Source organism: Argopecten irradians, chromosome 3 (assembly GCF_041381155.1).
Source record: "Argopecten irradians isolate NY chromosome 3, Ai_NY, whole genome shotgun sequence".
NCBI lineage: Eukaryota > Metazoa > Mollusca > Bivalvia > Pectinida > Pectinidae > Argopecten > Argopecten irradians.
In genome coordinates, this window is record NC_091136.1 from 30,178,056 (window position 1) to 30,200,905 (window position 22,850).

At 35.6% G+C, this 22,850-nt stretch overlaps 1 protein-coding gene across 1 annotated transcript; it reads right to left on the reverse strand.

The window, feature by feature from the left end:
* Positions 1 to 6,456: 6,456 nt before the first annotated feature.
* On the reverse strand, positions 6,457 to 15,450 carry LOC138318159 (uncharacterized protein CXorf65 homolog). Its single transcript, XM_069260305.1, has 5 exons — positions 14,950 to 15,450; positions 11,793 to 11,882; positions 8,953 to 9,069; positions 7,241 to 7,321; positions 6,457 to 6,844 (listed from the first exon to the last, which is right to left on the reverse strand). Exons 1-5 carry the CDS (start codon positions 14,972 to 14,974, stop codon positions 6,687 to 6,689), a joined length of 471 nt encoding a protein of 156 aa, XP_069116406.1. The 5' UTR covers positions 14,975 to 15,450; the 3' UTR covers positions 6,457 to 6,686.
* Positions 15,451 to 22,850: the final 7,400 nt, after the last annotated feature.

The following is a 22,850-nucleotide window of genomic DNA, read 5'->3' on the forward strand; positions in this document are numbered from 1 at the left end:
TAGTCCATCTGATATAGGCCGATTGATCTGGTATAATCGCAGGTAAAAATCTATTAGATTTCTTTAGGGATTTGCTGACTGATGCTCCATGTTACATTGATCTAGGGTCGTCTCCTTCTAACGTAAATAATAACTAGTTTACAGGTGTTGTTCCTAATACAGCTATGTCTACAGGTGTAACGTTCAGGTGTAATCAACGGTCGTCTTAAAAATGTATGAGTAAGGTCTTCATTACATCTGTTATCTCACCTATTATCAGGGAGCAATATAAACCTGGCCAGGTAGGGAATGTTTACCTGTAACGACTTAGCACAGTATCATCAGCTCTTTACCTGAAGCTCGTCAGATAATCACAGGTATAACAAATATAAAGTAATGGACTGATTACAGCAAATATAATGTTTTTGTTTAAAAAAAAATTAAATAAAAGCTGTCACTTATGGGATGTAAGTATTTTTTCCAGATGTTTATGATTGTCTAGTTCTTTATTTCTAAAATAACTGTTTGAAAAGAAAAAATCTGTATGACACTGATAGTTTAACTTGTATATATTTCTAAATAGCAGGCGACCTTGGAAGCTTGAACTTGTCCTTGAACTTGACACATACAACCACAAACTAATAATTTGTTTTATAATACCAATACTTGACCAGTTCACAAAGTTTATAAAAGAAAATGTGAGTGAGAACAAAGTCTGACACTAAAGCACTAACACGAGGTGAATGACCAAAATGGTTCATAAAAATGTACGCCAAAGACCTCAGAAGAATTCATGTAAAACAAATCTACATAAAATCGAATAATGGTGGCTACAACCTTTAAGCACACTCCTACGAAAACAAAAACAAAACGGAAGAACGAGAATTAAGTCACATCATGTGGATTTACAAAGACAATTGTGGGAGATTTCACAGTTAACGTTTTTTATCTGCATTTCCGTTTTTATTGTGTGGTTTAAAGCTAAATGTCTACTGATAATACCAATGACTTTTCAAATACAAATATATACCTTATTTCCTAAACGAGGTCCTAAGTGTATTTCTTTCTTTGCAGAGAAACAACAATGTTAAGTTATCATTTCCTTTTTAATGCTTTAAAGGTGCTCGATTAGTACAGTCACCTTTGAGAATTCCTTTGAATGCTTGAAAAATAAAACAGCATTTAACTTTTGCTGGGTTAGGGTATATTTTGGTTTTATTTGATTTTATATCTATATAACGGCTAGCTGATATAATTTTTAAAGGTGTCTGGTTTATAATGCTAAAGGTCTAATATCAGATCTACAGAAAATGGCATCTGAAATTTTGATTGGTCTATTTGACCTGGGGCCCTAAAGGTCATAGTCCTTCACTAACATAAACTTGGTAGTCCTTCTACAGGTCCATTAATTATCAGGTCTAGATATCAGCATGGATCTAGCACTTCTTACTTAATATTTTGAAAAAAAGTCTTCAGAAGTTTTAGCATATTTAACTAGTGTTAAATGTGAATTTGATGCATTTATTTTAACAAACTTAGCACATATATGCATCCATGTATGTACATGTAGCAGAAATAGTTTTTTTATTTAAATCTGAATGCCTGTAGTTTTAGTTTACAATCTAACTGAAGTGCTGATACCTGAATTGGTTAAAATTAAAGGTGATAAAGAAGATACTATTTATGACCTCTTAATTAATCTAATATATGGTTAATCAGTATTCTAAGGCTAGATAGGACAAATATATGCCTAATGGGATTTTTTTCCAGTATTTGTGATGATACAATTTATAAAGTTGGTCTCTTGATTTATTATAGCCTTAAAACAACTTTCATTTTACGTTTATGGTATGTGCCAAAGAAATAGACGCACGACGTGTAAAATTGTTTTAACAAGCACTTAAATCAAATGATCAGTTTGTTATTTATGTTTCTTCAGCAACGAGTTAAATATTAGTGTCTTACGGTTGGCCTACAGTAGTCCCAGACATACCAGATCAATGCTTGTGTCCATTTCAAGATTTGGTCCAGCTGCGAATCATGCCTAATATCTCGGCTAATGACCTACTGGACAGTCAATTCATGAGTGGAGTTGAAGTCATCATTCGGTAACTGGCAAGTACAAATAAGATACATGCATAAGCACAAAATATATATTATATATACTTTACCTTGTAACCAACTATTGAGCCTGCTGTACCGTGCGTATCATTAGAGTCCAGCACGTGCTAGGGTACGTTCAACTTCTATGTCCTAGGGGAGCTAACTCATATATCCTTAGCAAAAAATAAACAAAATGCCCTTTTGGAGACGTTTCGTGGTGTACGCGGGCGTTGTACTTTTTATGTCCCAAGAAGGATTAGTTATACAATAAAACAGCTCTGGAAGTTAATGATTTCTGTAAGAAAAAAATACCACATAATTTAGATATATTGTCTACATTTTATCTCTCGATAGACATTTCAACATTCTCTCGCCTCAATGCAGATGTACTAAAAGATGCGAATAACGTGCAAGTACACGGTAAACATAAATATTTTTATATACTGCCATTCTTTATAATATCTAACCTTTTAAAATATAACGTTAGTCCCGAATGATTTAGTCCAATATTTTATAAATAAAATGCATATCTGTTTGGCTTTGATTCCAATTAGACTGTGAATAGTCTAAATAAATACCCTGACTATTGAGATTAAAATGAAATTAAAAAATAATAAAAATCATTTTAAAAATACAAAAATTTCCAAGAGAGCGATAATTTTGTTAACTATAAGAGAAGCATTATAATCTATGAGATATTTTAAAATAATATATATATATATATATATATAAATGGCCCTTTGGACAAAATTCATTATACAGACTAGTGAGCATACTTCCGAGTATTTAAAACAAGAGGCCCAGAGGGCCTGTATCGCTCACCTGGTTTGTAATGCCTAGTAAGGTTCATTGTATCTTTTCTGAAGGAATTTGAATATTTACCTCTAATTCCCCTATTGGGCCCCACTCTTTCTGCTCAAGGGGGTCAGAGCCAAAAATTATAGGAATTCTGTTAACCCCAAGGATGTTTCTGGGCCAAATTTGGTTAAAATCCAAGCAGAACTCTAAGACTAGTAGCGATTTATAGGATTTACCTAAATTTCCCTATTGGACCCCGCCCCTCCTGCCCCCAGGGGGTCAGAGCCAAAATTTATACAAGTTCTATTCCCCTTCCCCCAAGGATATTTCTGGCCAAATTTGGTTTCAATCCATGCAGAACTCTAGGACAAGTAGCGATTTATAGGATTTACCTCTATTTCCCCTATTGTGCCCGCCCCTCCTGCCCCCGGGGGGTCAGAGCATAAATTTATGTAAGTTCTGTTCCTATTCCCCTAAGAATGTTTCTGGCCAAATTTGGTTACAATCCATGCAGAACTCAAGGACAAGTAGCGATTTATAGGATTTACCTCTATTTCCCCTATTGGGCCCCGCCCCTCCTGTCCCCAGGGGGTCAGAGCAAAAATTTATACAAGTTCTGTTCCCCTTCCCCCTAGGATGTTTCTGGCCAAATTTGGTTACAATCCATGCAGAACTCTAGGACAAGTAGCGATTTATAGGATTTACCTCTATTTCCCCTATTGGGCCCCGCCCCTCCTGTCCCCGGGGGGTCAGAGCCAAAATTTATACAAGTTCTGTTCCCCTTCCCCCAAGGATGTTTCTGGCCAAATTTGGTTACAATCCATGCAGAACTCTAGGACAAGTAGCGATTTATAGGATTTACCTAAATTTCCCTTATTGGGCCCTGCCCCTCCTGTCCCCGGGGGGTCAGAGCCAAAATTTATACAAGTTCTGTTCCCCTTCCCCCAAGGATGTTTCTGGCCAAATTTGGTTACAATCCATGCAGAACTCTAGGACAAGTAGCGATTTATAGGATTTACCTCAATTTCCCCTATTGGGCCCCGCCCCTCCTGTCCCCGGGGGGGTCAGAGCCAAAATTTATACAAGTTCTATTCCCCTTCCCCCAAGGATGTTTCTGGCCAAATTTGGTTACAATCCATGCAGAACTCTAGGACAAGTAGCGATTTATAGGATTTACCTCTATTTCCCCTATTGGGCCCCGCCCCTCCTGTCCCCTGGGGGTCAGAGCAAAAATTTATACAAGTTCTGATCCCCTTCCCCCAAGGATGTTTCTGGCCAAATTTGGTTACAATCCATGCAGAACTCTAGGACAAGTAGCGATTTATAGGATTTACCTAAATTTCCCTTATTGGGCCCCGCCCCTCCTGTCCCCGGGGGGTCAGAGCCAAAATTTATACAAGTTCTGTTCCCCTTCCCCCAAGGATGTTTCTGGCCAAATTTGGTTACAATCCATGCAGAACACTAGGACAAGTAGCGATTTATAGGATTTACCTCAATTTCCCCTATTGGGCCCCGCCCCTCCTGTCCCGGGGGGGGGGGTCAGAGCCAAAATTTATACAAGTTCTGTTCCCCTTCCCCCAAGGATGTTTCTGGCCAAATTTGGTTACAATCCATGCAGAACACTAGGACAAGTAGCGATTTATAGGATTTACCTCAATTTCCCCTATTGGGCCCCGCCCCTCCTGTCCCCGGGGGGTCAGAGCCAAAATTTATACAAGTTCTATTCCCCTTCCCCCAAGGATGTTTCTGGCCAAATTTGGTTTCAATCCATGCAGAACTCTAGGACAAGTAGCGATTTATAGGATTTACCTTAATTTCCCCTATTGGGCCCCGCCCCTCCTGTCCCCGGGGGGTCAGAGCAAAAATTTATACAAGTTCTGTTCCCCTCCCCCCAAGGATGTTTCTGGCCAAATTTGGTTACAATCCATGCAGAACTCTATGACTAGTAGCGATTTAAAGGAAATGTTGACGGACGGACGGACGGACGGACGACGGACGACGGACGACGGACGCCGCGCCATGACATAAGCTCACCTTCGGGCCAGGTGAGCTAAAAACCGAGATGATCAGCTTTCAACACTTAAATAACATTTTCGTCCTTTTGCAGCAGTATCATCAGTGAATGGATGTCTCTCAAAAACGGGGTGCCCCAGGGATCGAGCCTCGTGCCTCTCATTTTTAACATTTTTATTAACGATATTTTTTACTTCATATATTAATATAAGGAGGCAACTCTGTATGATTATGAATATGATAATACTCTGGATTTTTATGAAGGATATTAAAAGCCTAAAATATGTTTTAGAAAGTGAGACCGAAAGCTAACCCGGATTAAATTTCAGTCTATATATTTTACTATTGCAGGGACATGCATTGTTGGTGAAGATACATGCAGTGTGGAACTATTAGGCATAGATATAAATGAGTTTTTAAAATTTGGCAAACATGTTTCAAATCAGACTATAAAGGAAGCCACACGACAGTTAACAGTTCTTAAAAGGATTGGACATCTTATTCCATAATTAACCGAAACTTTAATTAAGAAGAGCTTTGTAATATCAAATTTTGATTTTTCTCCTTTGTCATTTTTTCCAGCACTTCTCCCACTAGGAAATTTGAAAAAGTACAAGAAAAATATAATGACGGAGTGAAACGAAGGGGAATAACTCTGATAGTTTATGAATGTCAAATGTAAATGTCATCTACGGCATTCAGGCATCAAGAACAATATTTCAATCGAGGCTTCCGGCTGGTACCTGCTACAATTATTATAAATTCTCATTAGCGTTCATTTTGTTTTACTCCTTTTAAACAGTCGGTGTCATTTATGGACTGCCATGTAGAAGAATCTGGAGTATCAGGGGGAAACCATGTACCTACAATGCACGACCAGTACATAACAGTTTTGAAAGTGTTTAGAGTTTGCAAGAAGTAGGGTAAAATGTTGATGTGTCAGAATTCCTTAAAGATTTTCCACCGCCGACAAATGGTATTTTGATTTTTTCGCTATCGAAAACAGGAGCAGGCGAATTTGTACTTTTCTTTAGTTACAATTATACCATTACCACTATTGAAAAGTTTTAGCTTCTTATTTTGATTAAAGATAAAAATATTCACAATAATTAATTGTGTCCTAAAGAAAAAATCCATGGCACTATGCCCTGTATGGAACTAAGTACTGGTTGTGCATCACCTATTTTCCGTAACACATGGATCCCAGTAGATCATGAAGCTCCATTAAAACCATATGAAGGTAAAGTATACGACCTACGTCAATCTCAAAAATAAGAACATAAAAACAAATGGTTTTGGTCTTTCTTCATTTGTTACTATAAAAGATGATTACGTGACATGATCCCGAGTATATGTTCCAACGTCATTTTCACTGTACATTTTCACTTATCTTCAGCAGATTTCTGTTTTGTTTGACATATTTACTAGGAGTTCGAAGATTTTAAAGCAGCTCATATGTTTTTGTTTATTCTCCATTTGTTGACTCATATAGGCCTACAATGTATTGGCATTGCCGCATTACCATATTAATATTAAAAGCAAATGGCAGAAAACGCAAACACGTGAAATTGATTATTTATTTATTAAAGTAGTCGTATTAAATGAATATCACAAAAAGAATGACAAAAATGCAACGTTAACTAGTAATAATAAAAAACTAATGCTTTAACCATTAGTTCTAGTTTGTGGTAGATCGGCACTTATTCACAACATTCAATCCATTTACTAAATCAGTACAGTCTATGTGTTCCTCAAATCATTTGAAGCTGAAAAGCTTAAATTCAAAACAGTTGCTATCGCCGCGGACTTTTAGCAGACGTCCGTTTTGAATCTGTGCCCTTTTTCGCGCCTTTTGAAGCAGCAGACGATCCCTTGACGTTCTTCTTGTTACCGCGCCCGTCATCGTCCATGGAAGATGTAGGTCGCACCTCCTGCTTGGGGTTCAGAGCATCTGAAAAAGAACATGGATGTATTTTAATAAATTACTCGAAGTTTGCAAAAGACAAAATGTCAAAAACAGCAATTTTGCTGGAGATTAGTATTTGTAAGGTTTCTCTCCCCTATAGGCCTAACGTTTTAAAAGTGATGGACCAATATCAGCTCCTTGGCGTATGCCTTTTATTTTCTAGTATGCTGCTACATGTATAATATTTATCACCGTGTCGTTCAAAAAAGACATTGAAAAAATGTCCTCGAGGCCTAACAAAGAATAACTGAATTACAATACTAGACTTTACAACCAATAATGATAAAACTAAGACTAGATCATATGCTGAATCAGCAAAGTTAAACAAGAGTTTTTCACTTTACGTATGTTACATGATAAAACAGATGGGAGAGCCCTCACCTGTAAATTCTTTGTTGTGCTCCAGCTCTATGAGAAGGGGGACGTACACCATCCGGTCACAGTCCTGGTCCTCTGGTAAATCTGTCAACACAGTCAAAAGTACGTAAATTAATGTAAAATACAGATGGTTTACCAGTATAACAGTCAATAGCTTATCAAATACTGACAACTAACGTAAGCAAAGCTAGCCAACACATGAAACATGTACTTGTTTTGCGAAAACATCTCACAATTTTTAATTTAAATTAAAACTCGCTCGAAAATATGTTCAAACCAGTGTATCTGGGCCCAGTTTCATGAACATTCCTTAGATTTAAGGAATTCCTTAACTTAAAATTCTTCATAGGCAGGGGCGTAGGGGGGGGGGGGGGGGGGGCAATCCCTCCCCTCCCCCCCCCCCCCCCCCAGGATAGGGGAGGGTGGGTTGAAATTGTCTAAAAATGCACAATTGAAGAAAAAGGGTCCTCCTTCCCCTTTTTTGGCTTCATTCTAGAAAATTTTCCGCTGCGCGGCGCGTTTCCTTAAACGTTCTAAAATCAGGTAATGTTCAAACCTTTAATAATGAAAATTCAATACACACGAACTAGACTAAAAATGTCCATCGAGGGATTATACTATTTCAAAAAATGCTTCTTAAAAGATTAATTTGTTTATATGTCTACAATCAATTCATAATTATTTTAAGTTACACAACAATGTGCCGATGGTGTTAATCCGGTATGTACAGATCGAGCAGGGTTGCATAATGGTAAGACGACACCCACAATTATCATTTTTAAATGCAGGTAACTTTAAATCGAAAAATCATCAAAATACAAAATCGTAATATTTTTTCTCGTGGGGGGGGGGTGACCCCTGGACCCCACAAAAACCTAAATCTCGCGCCTACGGCGCTCGAAAATTCAACAAAATGCATCGTAAAAATCATCTCAGCTAATCTAAAACTTAATTATTTTTCCCGGGGGAGACCCTCGGACCCCCCAAACACCAAAATCTCACCCCTTCGTCGCTCTCAAATTCAACAAAATGCATTGTAATGCTCATCTCAGCTATTCTAAATCGTAAAAATTTTTCTCAGGGGAGACCCCTGGATCCCCCAAACACCAAAATATCACGTCTTCGGCGCTCGCACATTCAACAAAATGCATCGTAAAACCCATCTCTACCATTCTAAATCGTACAATTTTCCCGGGAAGACCCCCGGATCCCCCAAACACAAAATGCTCGCGCCTTTGACGCTCGAAAAATCATCAACATACATTGTAAAACCCATTTCTGTCATTCTAAATCGTAATATTTTTCCAGGGGATACAACGGACCCCCCAAACTCGCGCGCTAATTTGCGTATTTATTAATTTCCTGTTAGCGACGCCACAGTCTATAAATGTGTTCAAGGATTATATGTAATGATATGTGATATAAAGCATATCAAGTATCTCCTGTGGGTGCGTGGCGCTCGAGGGGGGGGGGGTGTTACGAAATATTGTGGACCTTTGCGTTACGAAATATTGTGGACCTTTGCCCCCCCCCCCCCCCCCCCCATTACGTTTCATCTGCCTACGCCACTGATAGGAAAGCATTACAGAAGTTTAAGGAAAATCTTAAGCTAAGGAGCCTTCCTTAAAATCCTAATGCTTTCATATGTAGAATCTTAAGTTAAGGAACTCCTTAAATTTAAGGACGTTCATGAAACTGGGCCCAGGTGTACTTACTATCCACTTTGAGGAGTATGAGGGTCTCTCGTTCTTTTAGGTATTCACTTCCGTAATCGAAGGGGAAGTTCCGAAGGTTCTTCACCACGCCCTTCTCGTCTGACAGTTCAACAATATCTGTAAAATGTGACAGTGGTTGGCATTATTATTAATCGAATGGATTATTTACATGTAAATTATGTATAATCGCAGTTATTTCAACTTGAGGATTTAGTTAATGTATCCATAAATACATTATATGATTTACTATTAATGTATCCATAAATACATTATATGATTTACTATTAATGTATCCATAAATACATTATATGATTTACTATTAATGTATCCATAAATACATTATATGATTTACTATTAATGTATCCATAAATACATTATATGATTTACTATTAATGTATCCATAAATACATTATATGATTTACTATTCTTCTGTGGATCGAAAGTAAATCTTAACTCATTCACCCTTGAAATTTTATAAAAATTCAGAACGTACACAGGAGAAAAGTGTGTGAACGAGTTTGTGTCAATTACACCATACATATAATAGATATACAGAAAAGAAATAATTTCAAGGCGTTGTGTTAAATACATTTAAATAACCATATAAATAGGGAATAGAAAATCCACATAGGACAGAAAGGTTAAAAGTGCACTTGGTTCTTTTTCGAACATTCTAACCAAGAAAGTAAGAAACTACTTGACTATATTTTGTCCACGGTGTATGGTTAAAAGGTGCGAAGAACAAACATGCACTTTTAAGGAAACTCAATCCTGTATAAATACAAATAGTGGTGAATTATTATCATAGCAATCGGCTTTTAATTCAACACTTCACACATTACATGGCGACACTTGAGAAAATAAGAATAGGTCTACTTCTCAATAGGAGACATTGGACAGCACCGCCGAGGACGTTTGATCACATTTAGACTGTGTACTTAAGCTCAAATTCTAATTGGGAAAAAAAATCAAACTACATTCATTTCATTTGTGTATTTACTTTAATCTAAATCTAGATTGCGTTTCTAATTTAAGTCTACCGTTTAAACGTAGTTGAAGTTAAGAACGTTAATTTGAGTATACTAGATCTAGCTGAGAATGATTTGTGGAGCACCACTTCTTGCTAGATATTCGAGTTTAGTGTCTACTACAGGCCATTGTATTAGAAAATGAAACAACACGTTTTCTACGAGCAATGCATGGAAAGAGAATAAGCCCATGATGCATACAATAAACCTCTAGTTTCAAGTTTATTTATATTTACGAGTTTCCAGTTCTACTTACAGTGTATGTGCCTATTGTACTTTTATGACAGTATGAAATGCTTTGTAGTGCATTATAACGAACAGTCACCCCTATCTAAACTCAAAATCCAAATAAATATTTTGCTATTTGGACGAAGAATCTCAGAATTAAAAAAATGGTGCGCCAGGAGTGCAATCAAAATGCGTCTCTGTCCCAAGGAAGATAGCAGTCATACAGATGAAGGTCACGTCAAGGTCAAGTTTGATCGAATGCAATTCGAGAAGCGATATAAGGAATCAAAGGATATATCAAGAATCATCTAATAATGCTTATCTTGTTTTGTATATTGAGATACATTATGTTCAAACGTAATGTAATAATGATGTTGACAGGAAAACTTAATCTTTATCACTAGATGTATTCATAGTTTACAAACGACAATTAAGCTATTAGAAGCTCTGACCATTGACGCCATTACTAAAAGTAGATATTTTAGTATCAGTCTGACATCGTGATCGTTTCTTCTTCAGATTTTAGGCTTTTTCATAATTATCGACATGATGTTGGCAACAATAGTAGGCGACAAGTGTACTTGTAAATCGTATCTCTGGTATCTTAGCCTTTCTTGAAATCTAAACCACCGTCAAATGAACTAGGTCTATTCGTGCTTTTAGTTATCTTTAATTGGCATATTTCTAGGTCAACTTTGTATTTGAACACCATCAGGACATCTTCGATTTAAACGTGATGAGAAGAGACGGATCACATTTAACCCGTTATATGAAAACTATATGTTTACCGCCAACATTATTTGTGTTTGTGTGTTTGTTTCATTGTCATGTCGTCCACAAATATAGTTTTACAATCTTAATTGTAATTTATTTGGTCTAAAATTGTTCACATGGTAACCAAAGACGCGTGGTATTCTTCAGACTGTCATGTCGCATCGTCTTGTATTTTAAAACGGAATTGTATAATGTCAAGATATAAGATAATACCACAAATTGACTTAATAGAGTAAATTTGTTTTATCGAGACGAAGCTATGCGTCTAAGAACGAGTTTACTGTAGAAATAATTAGCAATTTTCTTATCTCATATACTTGTCCGCTCGTCGGTTCAATGTATATATAACTCCAAAAGAAACAACAAAAACATGTCTACAAGAAGTGGGACAAACAATTTTGACTGTCTCGGAGTTCAACACTTACTGTGTCAATTCTGATCTACCAGAGTTACTTCCCCTTGTTTCACTCCGTCAGTACTGAAGGGGGTCATTGTGCCTTTTCTATCCTTCTGATCTATCGGGTTAGTAGGGGGACCATTAGATGTGTCTCTTTCGGTTATCCTGATTTATCAGAATTAGTTTCTTGCTAACTGTTGTGAAACGAGGAGAAATAATAGTCTTCTATGGAGTGAAACTCTCACGGGGTGAAACGAAGGGAAGTAACTCTTACGAAGTTAAACGAATGAAAGTAACTCTTACATAATGGAACCCCATACAGATGGAACGAAAGGGAAGTAACTCTTAGAGAATGGTATGAAGGGAAATAACTCTTATATATAAGAATGTTTTACGAGTCCCGATAGACTTACCTTCCCGCTCTACACACTCACATCTACGCTTGATGTGGTGTAAAAGTACTTCATTGCGACAGTTAGCGTTGAAGATCCTGCTTTGCTGATCTGTAAAGATAAAAGAAGTGTCGTAGTGACTACACAAATCTTGACTCTCATGAAGAATGGCGAGAAAGCATTTTGCCCTCCACTAATCCCACTTAAATCTCGGCCTAGTTCGTGAAGTTTGAGACCAGGGTAATTATCATTCCTTTGACTTCTAAAAACCGTTATTACTTGCTTTTGCATCAGTATGCAACATTGTTATCATATCAGCACATCAAAGCATAATGAAAAATAAAGAATTTGTCTAAGAACATTTAATATTTTCAATCATAATGTTTTTTTATTAAAAGGTTTGGAAAAGTTCATGTATTTATGATAAAAGACGTATCAAAGACCTCACTGACTTACTATCTTTTATTTCTTTTTACGAAATATGACTGAAATAAATGCATTAGAACGGATAGTTTATTGTGTATACTATGTACTGAGACCTTGAATCCATTTAAAGTCTGCAACAATTATATTATACAAAATTTACACTTTTTTTTCTATTTGCTATACCCTTCAGCATGGACGTCCTTACGATGATATATACACATGGTTAAACAATGGATTAGAATTCTAATTATCAAATGAACTCGCTATATAACCGTTAATACAGCCGTTATCCCATATTTTGGCGCCCTTGTGTACAGTATGTGTAGTGTTAGGTTATCAGTGAAGCACGTCTTATGATACTCCTAAAAGGCTAATACATCAAAATACGTTCGATAACAACTCGAGGTTCGTGGCCCCGTAGTCATTGTACACAACCAATTTACCACCTATAAACCATTGGCCTTATCAATTAAAAGAGAAACGTTTAGATTGGGGTGTTTGCGTGGCACAATTTCCAATATTACTGAGATAGCCTTGTAGCTTTGGGTACCTGTAACCCTATGTATACTTATACGGTACATTACCTACAATGTCAGTTATACCTCTATAACACGGAATCGGCGTGTTCCACGATAGGAGACAGAGATATAGGTTTGCTATTTACTAATTAGTTCACTTAGTATTGATCTTAGGCCTATACACATACCCCTATCTGACAACGAAATACCTTTGTTTGAAATTTCACATTATATCTAGACACGATTCTTACTATTTTCTAACAGTAAATATTTTTATAATATTTTCTTAATCTTATCTAAAGGTAATACCAACAAATTTAGCTTTCTCGGTTTCTGAACGCGTTGCGGGCATGGTGTTTATTCGACATTTAAAGTTGTCCAGGCTTTAAATACATGTGTTCAAAAGTTAATTAATCACTATCTTTGTGGTAGATGTTTTGATTGAAAGATAAACACACACCTTCTGTACAAAAGTATGGCCATTCAGTGTGTCAATCACTCGCGCTTTCACGCGGGTGTATCGCCTTTATACTACACAATACGTATCCCGATTACCCCCTAACTCTATACTTATTTGGGAAGTTCAACACTATAGGGCTTTGTACCCTGAATAACAACCCTCCCTCTTCTTTCTCCACATAGCCTTCACCGAAGGAAAATGTTGGTTTAAACATCAGGAATGGTACATGAAATATACCTTGTAATAACTTCTCAAGACATATGCGATTAAGGAAAATGTTCCGTTTAAAAACCAATATAAAAGCTAGTTCGAACATCAAACACCATGAACACGGTCTAATTAAAGTCGTCCATTTCACACAATCTGATAATCGAAGCTAATATTTGTTTAGTCAGAATGGTCGCTATGTAGATATAGGAGATACATTAAGATGATAGTAAAATGTTCGCCATTTGTGTATTTACCCAAGTAAAATGTAATTTCAAGTACAAAAAGCCGCTGGCGTTTGTTATTGCCAGTTTTACATTAAAACTGAGTGTTTTCTCCCATTTAATAGGCCTTCGTACACAGCAATTACGAAAATCATATCGATTAAAAGTTTTATGAAAAGCTGTGAGAATTTTACGTTAAATTTTAACTGTCATGTCTAAGTGGTTTGTTCACGAGAAGGTCGATGACACGGTATAACGGTTCCCTGTAAGCATGACTGGTACTTAGTGTACGTAACAAACACTACACGAGGAAGTAAGAAATAATGGAATATAATTTTACTTTATTCGGGTAAATAGGATATAAACTAACATCTATTTACAGTAAGTGATGCACAGTCGTGTTATGAGACCAAAGACCGACTCTCGGTTTTCTGTCGGGTTGATCAGTCTTGTTATTAACCTCACCAGGTCAATATTTGTACCTACATACTAGATTTCGCCAAACTAGCACGCTATAAATTATATGCATTTTATTGTGACAAAGAACATGTGTTTTTATTAACATTGACATAGAAATGATCTTGAGTAATTGACGTGAGTAATTTTTCGTTTTCTACTTGTACATATAGTGTTGCTATTAACGATAAAGTATATAGACTATTGTCACGTAGTTAACCATACATAGAATACCCAAGTAGAATTTGGTTATTTAACATTACAAACCTTGAACAATAATCCACTGAAAACAATAATAGAGATGGAATCTGATTATTGGTGCTGAATGAGCGAGTAGCACCGATTGTATTTACACTGCGATGATAGATATGTTTGATTTCAAATCTATACATTTTCAAAACCAATAACCATTGTGTCATAATAGACTTTCTTCAGACAAAAATGATATCGAATGGTACACGAGAGTTCCAATATAAAGCTTTCAGTATTTACAATAGAACATGGACAAAGAGACTGCAATGCGAGCTCTGTCGAAACGAGATCGAGTGAAATACGATCATTTATGATTATCTAAACGATATAAGCCAACAAGTACACAGAACAGTTTAAATAAATGGCATTCCTGATTATTGGTATCATGTCCCGAACTCACGAAATTAATTTCCACATAAGACATATAACGTTGCAGTACGATAACAAAGGAGACATTGGCAGGACCAATACATGAGTATATGCATAACGGTAGACAATGGAGCTCTATCGTAGACCATTATCTATCAAACAATAGCAATCAGCGCCCGGTATCTTATCTTATAGACAGGCGCTCTTCCGTCACAAAATGACTTAGATCCGGAGTGGGGGGAGGGGGTGGGGTGGGTTAAACTTACCTCCATATTTCACAGTAACAAACATTATTACTGTATAATGTCACACAAACACACACAGATATTTTGGTAAAAATCACCACATTCCTAATCCAAATTAATTTCCGCGGCAAATCAGGATTATGATCCAGTCATCGTGATTTCTTTTTATGAAGAAGTCCACAAACTCTGTTTGTCCTTTATATATACGTTTTCGAAAAACACTCAAGTTGGAGCAGGACACGTGACGAAATCCAAGTCACCAATAAAAACGGTTAATCCTCCTAATGTCGTCACCAGAAGTAAATATTTTTATGTACTTAGTCAGTCGCCTTCGGGTACTTGGAGTGTATCCTGACACACTAATACACAAATCTCTTCCGATGTTCAGTTACCGTCTGTTATGTTAGCGTTGTACACAGATGTTATATACCCGAATACAAACCTCGGGTAGGTAGGTATCAGTACACGCTTGCTCAACCGCAAAACAAATAGACTGGACAATGGCTCTCGACAACACAATGGACGAAACACGTGCCACGTGGGAACATTCCATGTCAAGTAGCGTCAATAAAGTGTTTGTTTAAGTCAAATGCAGTATAATGTTTGCTACTGTATATTTTCCCATAGAAAACATTAAAGTACCTGCTATTGTTCTTGGGTTGTTCACTATAAAGGTACAGAATAGTCCCGTCATAGACAGCAACAGTAACCAACACACATATATATAGAGGTGTGACGTTTTTGGTCAGACTAATCCTGTGATGTGCAGTTCTGCAGCAGACAATTCATCCCCCATAACTTGTCTATATCATGCTGTGGAAAACAACTAAGATATTAACATTCATAAATCATTCACGTGCTGCAGAAAAACAATCGTATTGCATTGATCAACTCCAAATATAATTTTCTGGAATGTTAAGTCGGTTTACTCAATTTCCCTACTGCCGTTCAGGATAAATTCTCATTACGAGCCCTGTCCATCGATTCAGTTATTGATGACCAACAGAGATTCACTGAAGCCAACCGCTGGATCCATTTTTCTGGTCAATTGCAAAAGATAAAGCAGAACTTACACTATCATTGATTTCCAAATAAATAAAAAAAAAAAGTAATCACTCCCCAGATCGATGCGTCATTGAGCAACATTTCATGTACTGGATGGTATATTGTATTGTGAAGCATTGCAGGTGATTTTCAATCTCGGAGCCTACTCAAACGATTTATACTTAGCGGTGCGAAATCAATTTCCTTTCCCTATTTAATAGCTGTCCTCATACCAATATAAACGTAATGAACGCGTGTATTATATAGGAATCATTTCATGTTCGTCAAATCATTATTGTTTATATTTATATAAACGTCATCCAATGAAAAAAAATGACAACGACAACAACAACAAAAAACAATTTTTGGTATATGTAAAAAAGGGAACGGGGACTTATACCTTATTCATATTTTGGCTTATCTTTGTTTTACTATGATAGGGAAGGGGGGAGGAGATGGTCTTAATCATTGTCTGGTCAGATATCATTGAAAAGACAGATAACAGATGTACAAATGTAGATGTCCGTGGAGGAGAAGCTCTATGTCTACAAATATATCTACTATGGTCCCGGAATACCTTAAATCCACTGATCGAAAGGGATAAGTGAGGAGCAACTTCGCTAGAGAATCGGACTAATACCCTTGGCTATTGAAGTTGAGTGAGGAGAGGAGAGGTAAAAGCCGCACCGAGTTGATTTCCGAAGATTACCGATTGTCATCGAGATTTTCTTGATATCATGAAAGAGTTAGCTCTTAGATTAAAGCATTTATATGTATACTCTATCTCTGATTAATGCGATGAAAATCAATTTCTATATACGCCATTTTCCACTCAAATCTTTATCAAGAAAAAAAACCCGAACAAACAAGAAAATATTTCCTGGATAATGTCTCTAACGTGTTGACTCTTGGAATGACCATTCAACAGTAGTGAAACTGTATGTTGGGTGTCGGGACCGGGCACTGTGTGTCTGGACAATGGTGTAAGTGATCACTGGGTGTTGTGTATTACACTCCCTCTGACATCTTCCTTATCGCCCTTCTATACATATGTACTCTTGTACGTAATAAATTATAACATCGAATAATTAATCAGCCCTTTGTGTTATTCCTGGGCTGGCAGCTCCTCACTGTCAATGAGTTCATCCTGTTTCTCCCAAAACTGAAAAAATGTATATCCTGTTTGTCTAAGAAAATTCTGCAGTCGAGTACCTGTTCCGCATGGATGGATGTATAATTCATGTGTTTTTATAGGTGAGTGATTTCAATTGAAATACTTGATAACTGCTTGAATAACATGCGAATCGTAGCATTTTACAATGACTTTAATTAATCAATGACATCACGCTTTATCTATTATAATGTCAATTATAACAAGGCTATTCGATAATGTCCTATTCTAACAAGTAATTTTGCCTTGAAAGTACATTATTTAAGTGTTTTTGTCCACTAATATGATGATGGTGTCCGACATGCATGGTTAAATTACCAGGCTTCCAAGTAATCAAAACCCTCATTTTCAAATTCATAATTGCTAATGAAACGTGAAAATTGAAAAACTACAGCCGCATAATTCCACTTGCAGCCGCATAATTCCACTTATGATTGGGTCCGTGACGTACATAATGTATACATGTGTATTGCGTTACGAGATACACTGAAAATAAGTTAATTACAATGCCTCCTTTTCTATACATGACAGATATATCCGGGAAAATATGGGTTCAGATACCCTTTGACCTGTATTAGTGCTTGTGTATAAGGATACGGTATTACTGGTATGAAAGGTCAAGGTCATGGGGTTTTCTCTTCATTGGTGCCGAGACAAATTATGCATTTTAGTTTAGTATAATACTATGAAATTTTATACCATCTATTAAAGGATTATAACGGTGAAAAAATATATCGACATAAAACAAAATAGCACAGTTTCTTGTTTTGGATCAGATATTATTCAATATATTATACTGTAAAATCTCCGGAAACCCTTTCATAAAATAGCAAACATATTTATAAAACAATTAAATGCCACGATACGTATATGTAAGCGTTCAATAAAGCATTATCGTAAAAAATACACTATTAATATGTCGCTTGAATGGTCATAAATAAATGATATTTAATCTAAATAAAGAATTATTTATACATGTGTGTACCCGATCGCGGTTGTAAATACGAAATCGTTATTTAAATTGAGAATTTACCATACACGTTATGATAAAAAACATGACCTTATGGTCTATTATTTTTATTATATTATCTCTTAGTCTCTTAGGCTGGAAATTTTAATTCAAATATATTTTATGGTATGTTTGAATAAATGTGTGACATTTTAAGAAAATATAGATAATTGTCGTATAATATTTTTTATTATTCTGAATCTATTTATCAATCAATATTGTGATTACTATGTAAACAAACATCCAGGTAATTAATGAGTTGATTACAGGTGATTGACCCGAGAGTTACCTGGTGACCTAATGAGGCGATTTACAGGCAAATGCTCTAATTAAGTTAATTATTACCTCGTACATACTGACCACTAGAGTATTCGTCCACCACACAGCCACCAGTACCTCCAAGCACCTCGGTCAGAAGTCTACTCAACAGTTACAAGACATCAGTACTCGAACCCCTCCCCCTATACACGGGTATATATACCCTCCCTAGATCTCAGCCAGTCATCATCCACTCACACTACCGGCTCCTACACAAGGAAATCTCATCCCATCTTCAGATATCACTCAACACATAAAATGTTGAGGTAAGTTTCTTGTTTAAAGTTTACAAAAAAAAAATCTTATTTTTTAAAATAAAATTTGAGAATTTGAACTGAACAAATATGAAAATGTATTTGGTATTGAAATTTAAAATTATGATTTTTTCAACATCTACGATATTCTTTGCATGTATGCTATATATATATATATATATTGTAAAATATAACTAAAACATGTTCCTGTAAAGATTATGTCCAATATTGTAGGTTTGTGTTTCAGTTTATAATTCATATTTAACATAAAAACTTAAAATTCTTAAAGTATTTATTGATATATATATATATATATTGATATATATATATATTGATATATATATATCAATAAATACTTTAAGAATTTTAAGTTTTTATGTTAAATATGAATTATAAACTGAAACATAAACCTACAATATTGGACATAATCTTTATAGGAACATGTTTTAGTTATATTTTACAATATTTTTTAATATGCAAATCTATGCATAGCTATGTTTCAAATTATACATACATGTATTTAATATATAAGTAGAAAAATCTAAAAAAAAATAATATTTAAATATCGATAAGAAGTAATATACAGACTTGACATATATTCAAGAAAAATGCGTTTTTTCATATAGAGGTGTGCATTGGGTTGTATTGATATCCGTGTGATTAGTAAACAAACAGCAATGATGTTTGACATATTAAACCTTTTTTGACAGTTAAGTGTGAGTTGTAAAAACTATAGAATTTGTTTGTCACACCATACCTCGTGTCCAGTTGGTTATATTCCGGCCAGGTCTGGACACACACACATTTACTGTACACTTCCTTATATAGCCGGTCGTAGTGGTCTGAGGACAGATTAGTTTATAAGGGAGGATGACAATCACAGATTTAAACTTACCAGAAGAAAATAATTACACCAGCAGCAGATAATTCAAGGGAGGTAACAAAGATATTTGTCCCATATAATGGTAAGTGGATATCAGTTCTTGATTCCATTTCTAAGATGTAGCAGGGTATATCAATTCACTGTTGTATTACACATGCTCAAGAAATCAGAATAATATTATGATTCTTTATATGGATTAAAGTTTATCTATTGGAATAGCATATTCCACAAAATTCCAAATATTTCCATGACATATATATTTTCAAACGAACATATGACCATAATTTGACACATTTGTGGGCAGTTTTTGATAACATGACTGTTTCAGTAATGTTTAAAACAGGTTCATAACTGTTTTATCAATAAGTTATTATTCCAGTATGTTAATGTAGCATATTTCTCTAACGAATTTATCAAAAATGTTTCAAAACTGTTTATGTGATTTGTGACCATGATTTGGCACATTTGTAGGCAGTCTGCTATAAAATGGCTGTTCATTAATGTTTCAAAATATGTTAATGATTGTAACTTCAAAGATGTTTTCCAAAAATGTAAGTTATTCGTGACCATGATTTGGCACATTTGTGGGCAGTCTTTTATATAATTGCTGTTCATTAATGTTTCAAAATATGTCCATGATTGTTTCTTCGAAGAATTTTTTCCGATAGTTTCAAGAAGTTCGTGACCATGATTTGGCACATTTGTGGGCAGTCTGCTATAAAATGGCTGTTCATTAATGTTTCAAAATATGTCCATGATTGTTTCTTCGATGATTTTTTTCGGATAGTTTCAGAAGTTCGTGACCATGATTTGGCACATTTGCGGGCATTCTTTTATAAAATGGCTGTTCATTAATGTTTCAAAATATGTCCATGATTGTTTCTTCGAAGATGTTTTCCAAAAGTTTCAATAATTCGTGACCGTGATTTGGCACATTTGTGGGCAGTCTGTTATAAAATGGCTGTTCATTAATGTTTCAAAATATGTCCACGAGAGTTTCTTCGAAGATGTTTTTCCGATAGTTTCAAGAAGTTCGTGACCATGATTTGGCACATTTGTGGGCGGTCTGTTATAAAATGGCTGTTCATTAATGTTTCAAAATATGTCCATGATTGTTTCTTCGAAGATGTTTGCCAAAAGTTTCAATAATTCGTGACCGTGATTTGGCACATTTGTGGGCAGTCTGTTATAAAATGGCTGTTCATTAATGTTTCAAAATATGTCCATGAGAGTTTCTTCGAAGATGTTTTTCCGATAGTTTCAAGAAGTTCGTGACCATGATTTGGCACATTTGTGGGCAGTCTGTTATAAAATGGCTGTTCATTAATGTTTCAAAATATGTCCATGATTGTTTCTTCGAATACTTTTTTCCGATAGTTTAAATAATTCGTGACCATGATTTGGCACATTTGTGGGCAGTCTGTTATAAAATGGCTGTTCATTAATGTTTCAAAATATGTCCATGATTGTTTCTTCGAAGATGTTTTTCCGATAGTTTCAAGAAGTTCGTGACCATGATTTGGCACATTTGTGGGCAGTCTGTTATAAAATGGCTGTTCATTAATGTTTCAAAATATGTCCATGATTGTTTCTTCGAAGAATTTTTTCCGATAGTTTCAGGAAGTTCGTGACCATGATTTGGCACGTTTGTGGGCAGTCTTTTATTTAATGGCTGTTCATTAATGTTTCAAAATATGTCCATGATTGTTTCTTCGAAGACTTTTTTCCGATAGTTTCAAGAAATTCGTGACCATGATTTGGCACATTTGTGGGCAGTCTGTTATAAAATGGCTGTTCATTAATGTTTCAAAATATGTCCATGATTGTTTCTTCGAAGATTTTTTTTCCGATAGTTTCAAGAAGTTCGTGACCATGATTTGGCACATTTGTGGGCAGTCTTTTATAAAATGGCTGTTCATTAATGTTTCAAAATATGACCATGATTGTTTCTTCGAAGATTTTTTTTCCGATAGTTTCAATAATTCGTGACCATGATTTGGCACATTTGTGGGCAGTCTGCTATAAAATGGCTGTTCATTAATGTTTCAAAATATGTCTATGAGAGTTTTTTCAAAGATGTTTTCCCGATAGTTTCAAGAAGTTCGTGACCATGATTTGGCACATTTGTGGGCAGTCTGTTATAAAATGGCTGTTCATTAATGTTTCAAAAATATGTCCATGAATTTGTTTCTTCGAAGATGTTTTTCCGATAGTTTCAAGAAGTTCGTGACCGTGATTTGGCACATTTGTGGGCAGTCTGTTATAAAATGGCTGTTCATTAATGTTTCAAAATATGTCCATGATTGTTTCTTCGAAGATGTTTTTTCCGATAGTTTCAAGAAGTTCGTGACCATGATTTGGCACATTTGTGGGCAGTCTGTTATAAAATGGCTGTTCATTAATGTTTCAAAATATGTCCATGATTGTTTCTTCGAAGAATTTTTTCCGATAGTTTCAAGAAGTTCGTGACCATGATTTGGCACATTTGTGGGCAGTCTGTTATAAAATGGCTGTTCATTAATGTTTCAAAATATGTCCATGATTGTTTCTTCGAAGATTTTTTCCGAAAGTTTCAATAATTCGTGACCGTGATTTGGCACATTTGTGGCAGTCTGTTATAAAATGGCTGTTCATTAATGTTTCAAAATATGTCCATGATTGTTTCTTCGAAGAATTTTTTCCGATAGTTTCAAGAAGTTCGTGACCATGATTTGGCACATTTGTGGGCAGTCTGTTATAAAATGGCTGTTCATTAATGTTTCAAAATATGTCCATGATTGTTTCTTCGAAGAATTTTTTCCGATAGTTTCAAGAAGTTCGTGACCATGATTTGGCACGTTTGTGGGCAGTCTTTTATTTAATGGCTGTTCATTAATGTTTCAAAATATGTCCATGATTGTTTCTTCGAATACTTTTTTTCCGATAGTTTAAATAATTCGTGACCATGATTTGGCACATTTGTGGGCAGTCTGTTATAAAATGGCTGTTCATTAATGTTTCAAAATATGTCCATGATTGTTTCTTCGAAGATGTTTGCCAAAAGTTTCAATAATTCGTGACCGTGATTTGGCACATTTGTGGGCAGTCTGGGCAGGTCTGTTATAAAATGGCTGTTCATTAATGTTTCAAAATATGTCCATGAGAGTTTCTTCGAAGATGTTTTTCCGATAGTTTCAAGAAGTTCGTGACCATGATTTGGCACATTTGTGGGCAGTCTGTTATAAAATGGCTGTTCATTAATGT

Excerpts from the sequence above, each read along its gene's own strand:
- LOC138318159 (XM_069260305.1), bottom strand. The coding sequence starts at position 14,974 with ATGTTTGTTACTGTGAAATATGGAG. Across the intron at positions 11,883-14,949 it reads TGTTACTGTGAAATATGGAG|ATCAGCAAAGCAGGATCTTC; the intron begins GTAAGTTTAACC and ends TTATCTTTACAG. Across the intron at positions 9,070-11,792 it reads TGAGTGTGTAGAGCGGGAAG|ATATTGTTGAACTGTCAGAC; the intron begins GTAAGTCTATCG and ends CACATTTTACAG.